At 44.7% G+C, this 4,203-nt stretch overlaps 1 protein-coding gene across 3 annotated transcripts in view; it reads left to right on the top strand.

Moving 5' to 3' along the window:
- KIF24 (kinesin family member 24) overlaps positions 1 to 4,203 on the top strand; it is a 70,791-nt gene that overhangs the window by 56,939 nt on the left and 9,649 nt on the right. For all 3 annotated transcript variants that reach the window (XM_017542957.2, XM_017542956.2, XM_017542955.2), the window contains one exon: positions 2,606 to 2,677. In XM_017542957.2, coding sequence (XP_017398446.1) covers positions 2,606 to 2,677 — 72 coding nt within the window. The remainder of the gene's footprint in view (positions 1 to 2,605; positions 2,678 to 4,203) is intronic.

Raw genomic sequence — 4,203 nt, 5'->3', positions numbered from 1 at the left:
TGCAATGGCGCGATCTTGGCTCACCGCAACCTCCGCCTCCTGGGTTCAGGCAATTCTCCTGCCTCAGCCTCCTGAGTAGCTGGGATTACAGGCACGTGCCACCATGCCCAGCTGATTTTTTGTATTTTTAGTAGAGACGGGGTTTCACCATGTTGACCAGGATGGTCTCGATCTCTTGACTTTGTGATCCACCCCCCCTCAGCCTCCCAAAGTGCTGGGATTACAGGCGTGAGCCACCACACCGGGCCCAGAGAAGTATAGTTTCTATCCCTGTACTCTCAACCTTGTTACCTTCCTCCCCTTTTATAATCATTTTTCTGTCTCTCTCTGTGTGCACTCACCTTTTTTCTTAGAAAAAAATGTTAACATACTCTCAACTCTGTTTTGCACTTTGCTTTTGTCACTTAACGATATCCTCAAGATCACTCCATGACTGTATATAGAGCTCTTCCTCATTCCTTTTTCTAGCTGCCTATGCTGCCTTATGCCCCACCACATTATTTACTTTTTTTTTTTTTTTTTTTTTTTTTTGAGACAGAGTCTCACTCTGTTGCTCAGGTTTTTTTTCAGAACTGAAGTCTCCAGCTAGGTACATTCTTTCCAGACCTCGTGAGGGATAAGTTGGGAGGGTGAGAGAGAGAGCCAACATCTTTTTATTTAAAAAAAAAAATGCTTATAGAGATTGGTGGCCACACTTGAATTTGAGTCTGTGAAGGGCAGAGTTTGATTATTTATTCATCCCTAGTGGAGAATCTTTCCAGTGGTAAAGTTAGGGAATACTGGATAGATTTTTAATAAAAGAGGAAATTTCTGCTGGACGAGGTGACTCACGCTTGTAATCCCAGCACTTTGCAAGGCCAAGGTGGGCGGATCATGAGGTCAGGAGTTTGAGACCAACCAGACCAACATGGTGAAACCCCATCTCTACTAGAAAAATATATAAAAATTAGTTGGGCGTGGTGGTACATGCCTGTAATCCCAGCTACTTAGGAGGCTGAGGCAGGAGAATCGCTTGAATGTGGGAGGTGGAGGTTGCAGTGAACCAAGATCATGCCACTGCATTCCAGCCTGGGTAACAGAGTGAGACTCTGTCTCAAAAAAAATAAAATAAGTAAATAAATAAAAGAGGAAATTTCCTCACACCTATTTATACCCCACAGCTTCTTGGATAGAGGTAGGGCAGTTTCGGGCAGCTATGGCTGCTGCTAAGAATAGCCATAGCACACTCTTGAGGCAAACTGCCTATTCTTGGTGGACTCCCACCACCGGCACTTCCAAGGGATTGCTTCCACTTTCTTCCCTCCTTTCTTGTTTTTGTTTTTGTTTTTGAGACGGAGTCTCACTCTGTCACCCAGGCTGGAGTGTGGTAGCGTGATCTCACATCACTGCAACTTCCACTTCCCAGGTTCAAGCTTTGCTCCTTTCTCAGCCTCCTAAATAATTGGGATTACAGGCGCATGCCACCATACCGGGCTGATTATTATTATTATTATTATTATTATTATTTGTATTCTTAGTAGAGACAGACGGGGTTTTACCATGTTGGCGAAGCTGGTCTCGATCTCCTGGCCTCAAATGATCCACCCACCTTGGCCTCCCAAAGTGCTGGGATTACAGGCATTAGCCACCGCGCCTGGCTCCTTTTCTTTTCTTTTACTATCTTTTAACTTAGATCCATCACTCAGAAATAGAAGGTCTCTCCTCCTCATCTTGCCCCCTGCAACTCCCATAACTGTTTCTGATGGGAGTGTTTCCCCTGGATATGTGGTCCACATATCCAAATCTCTGATGTCCTCAGTCATGTCCAGTGAGCGCTTCTCACTGAGGGGTACACGCAGGAGCAAGTAACATTCTTTTGCCTTTGGGCCATAGACCTTGCTGTTTTTAAATGAAGGGGTTGATTGGATGTGTATAGTCAAAGTGCTGGCTGTAATCCCAGCACTCTGGGATGCTGAAGCAGGAGAATCATGTGAGGCCAGGAGTTTGAGATCAGCCTGGGCAACGTACAGAGACCCCATCTCTACAAAAAAAAAAAAAAGAAGAAGAAAAAATAAATAAAATGAGGGGGTATGCCTAGGTGATTTCTCAGTTTCCTCCTAGTTCTGACTCTGGAATTTCTTCTACCCCATTCAGATAGTTTATATCTGAATCTATACTTGAATCTACACCAACAGATGTATCTGTGTGAGCAGGGAGCGGGGAAGTGGATATAGATATTTTGTCTACTTAAGTACATCAACAGTTGAGAAGAGTGTGAGGAGAGAAAAGGAGCCAACGAGTCAGAACTACCACTACAGGAGCTTGAACTCTGGGACCTGAGGGTAGGTCCCAGGGTCTGTGTGTTCCCCACCATCAATGCAGAGCCAATCCTAGGATCCCAGCCTCTAAGCTGAGAGGCCTTCAGCTAGGCTGCACAGGATGGTGTTTCCCAATCTAGCTTGGTTTCTCTTGTTGAATGGAAACTACAGGCCGTTTTGACTTCCTTTGGGAGGATTGCCTGAGTGTGTTTTATTGAAGAAAAACAAGCTCCCTCTGGAGGTGGCATCAGATCTGTTACTCTTTCTTTGCATGTGATCTTTGATGTGCTTGTTCTCTCACTTTGCAGCTGAAGGAATGTATCCGAGCACTGGATCAGGAACACACCCATACTCCCTTCAGGCAAAGCAAACTAACTCAGGTAAAGTTAAATGCAAGCCTTGAGTTTGTTCTGATTCATTCATTTCTTCCTTATTTCATGTATGTGTTCATTCAGCCGAGCATCCACTGTCAGTAAAGACATGATGCTGAGCACAGTGGAGAAAAGAGAAGGAGAAGAAAAAGGAGTCACATTCCTTCCAGGAACTCTGTCTACAAGCTGAGTATCTTTAATCTGAAAATCTGAAATGCTTCAAAAATCAAAACTTTTTTGTTGTTGTTGTTGAGACAGGGTTTTGCCCTGTCACCCAGGCTGGAGTGCAGTGGTGTGATCTTGGCTCACTGCAGCCTCTGGCTCCCAGGCTCAAGCAATCCTCCCTCAGCCTCCCGGGCAGCTGGGACTACAGGTGCACGCCATCATGCCTGGCTAATTTTTTGTTTTTGTTTTTTGTAGAGACGGGGTTTCACCATGTTGCCTAGCTTGGCCTTGAACTCCTGAGCTCAAACGATCTGCCCTCCTCAGCCTTCCAAAATGCTGAAATTACAGATGTAAGCCGCCATGCCTGGCCAAAATTAAAAACTTTTCGAGTGCCATGATGCTGAAAGGATTTCAGATTTTTGGATTAGGGATGTTCAACCAGAAGGAAAATGAAAATATAACAAAATAAGAAAAAAAAAAAAAAAAAAAAAAAAAACCCTGAAATCCAAAACACTTCTCTTCCCAAGCATTTCAGATAAGGGATACTCAGCCTATAATAGAACTTTAGAAAGGGGCAGACTCAGGGAGAGATATCTGCAGTTTGGGGCAGTAGGGGTTCCTAGGGGACAACAATGCTGTTCTGGTCACCACCTTTCTATTTTCAGTGTATGGTAACTCTGGGCAGGGCAGAGTGGCTCATGCCTGTAATCCCAGCACTTTGGGAAGCCAAGGCAAGAGGATTGCTTGAGTCCAGGAGTTCCAGACCAACCCGAACCACATAGGGAGACCTCATCTCTACAAAAAATTAAAAAATTAACTGGGTGTGGTGGTTCGTGACTGTGTTCCCAGCTACTTTTGGGAGGCTGAGGCAAGAGGATCAGTCAAGCCTCAGAGGTTAAGGCTGCAGTGAATTGCGATCACGCCACTACAGTCTGAGTGACAAAATGAGACCTCGTCTTAGAAAAGAAAATGTTGAATTAGTGGAGTCTCTGAGCTTTTGCATTGAATAGAGTGGTGTAGCTGTACTTGCTACTTTCTTGGCTCTAAGACTTAGACCACTGTTTTGGCACAAAAAAAGAATGGCTTCAGGCAGTTAAAATGAATGGGCTAGATTTTCTACATGTACTGATAGGAAAGATGACCAGGATCTATTGTGATGTGAAAAAAGCAAGGTGTAGAATAAGGTAATAATGTGATTGCCTATGTGATTTCTATTATTACGTAGCCAAACAGGGAAAAACGTTTAAAAAGATGCAGAAGAGGCCGGGCGCAGTGGCTCACGCCTGTAATCCCAGCACTTTGGGAGGCCGAGGCGGGTGGATCACGAGGTCAAGAGATCGAGACCATCCTGGTCAACATGGTGAAACCCC

Source organism: Cebus imitator, unplaced genomic scaffold (assembly GCF_001604975.1).
Source record: "Cebus imitator isolate Cc_AM_T3 unplaced genomic scaffold, Cebus_imitator-1.0 Scaffold149, whole genome shotgun sequence".
Taxonomy (NCBI): Eukaryota; Metazoa; Chordata; class Mammalia; order Primates; family Cebidae; genus Cebus; species Cebus imitator.
This window is presented reverse-complemented; position numbering and strand designations above follow the sequence as displayed.